Source organism: Austrofundulus limnaeus, unplaced genomic scaffold (assembly GCF_001266775.1).
Source record: "Austrofundulus limnaeus strain Quisiro unplaced genomic scaffold, Austrofundulus_limnaeus-1.0 Scaffold5812, whole genome shotgun sequence".
NCBI classification, from domain to species: Eukaryota; Metazoa; Chordata; class Actinopteri; order Cyprinodontiformes; family Rivulidae; genus Austrofundulus; species Austrofundulus limnaeus.
The window spans coordinates 1-1,016 of NW_013958214.1; the positions used below are offsets into that span (position 1 = coordinate 1).

A 1,016-nucleotide genomic window follows, 5' to 3' on the forward strand; every position below is an offset into this window, starting at 1 on the left:
GAGGTGTCTTTGGGAGCATCAGAGAGGCTGGGATGATCCCCAGCTACCGTCAGAGCTACTCCAACAGTGGAGAGCTTGGGAAGAAGAGCTGCAGTTTCTCCCCCGAGTCTTTCTGTCCCGCCCATACCTTCCAAAGCACATTAAAGAGCAGGTGAGAGAGCGAGAGGTCCACATATTTTGTGATGCGTCAGAAAAGGCCTATGGCGCAGTAGCCTACCTGAAAACATTGACAAGTGATGGCAGCTCACATTTGGCTTTCTTAGTGGCTCGATCTCGAGTTGCTCCCAAGCGTGTGCTCTCCATGCCCCGACTTGAACTGTGTGCTGCCCTCTCTGGTGCTCAGCTCTCCAGTCTCCTTGAGAAAGAACTTACCCTGAGCATCAAGAGAACCATGCTGTGGTCTGACTCTACTACAGTACTTACCTGGCTGAAATCTGAATCGTGCCGCTTTAAGATCTTTGTAGGCACCCGCGTTGCTGAGATCCAAGAGCTGACTCACTTTCACACTTGGCGTTACGTTGACTCCACCCAGAATCCTGCGGATGACCTTACAAGAGGGAAGTCACTTCTGGAGCTGACCAGGCCCAACAGATGGAGTCAAGGACCTTCCTTCCTGCTCCTAGAACCAGATGAGTGGCCTGCAGATCCAAGTGAAACCAAGCAAGAGCCCCCCGATCCTAATGAACTTCGGAAGGAGACCTTCTGTGGAGTTTCAACAGCTGCTGACCATGCCATATCAAGTTTCAGGCAGTATGACACCTGGAAGCAGCTGGTGGAAGCGACCATCCTGAAGTTACACGGGGCGGCCACCAGAGACGGATCCATATCAGCCGAAGATTAACACGCGGAGGTCCTCGTTCTTAGAGGAGCTCAGCAAGACAGTTTCCCTGATGAGTACCGGCTGCTAAAATCTGACAAAGCTGTTCACCGCAGTAGCCGCCTTCTTGGCCTATCTCCAGAGTTCGACTCAGAAAATGAAGTCATTAGGGTAGGTGGCCGCCTTCGCCGTGCTGAAG

The 1,016-nt window shown here is 52.5% G+C and overlaps 1 protein-coding gene across 1 annotated transcript; it reads left to right on the forward strand.

The window, feature by feature from the left end:
- Position 1: 1 nt before the first annotated feature.
- Positions 2-842, forward strand: LOC106512340 (uncharacterized; the record flags this gene model as incomplete). The annotated part of the gene is given in 1 exon segment (XM_014000980.1): positions 2-842. A coding segment is annotated over 1 exon segment (840 nt), but the record flags the coding sequence as incomplete, so codon positions are not given.
- Positions 843-1,016: the final 174 nt, after the last annotated feature.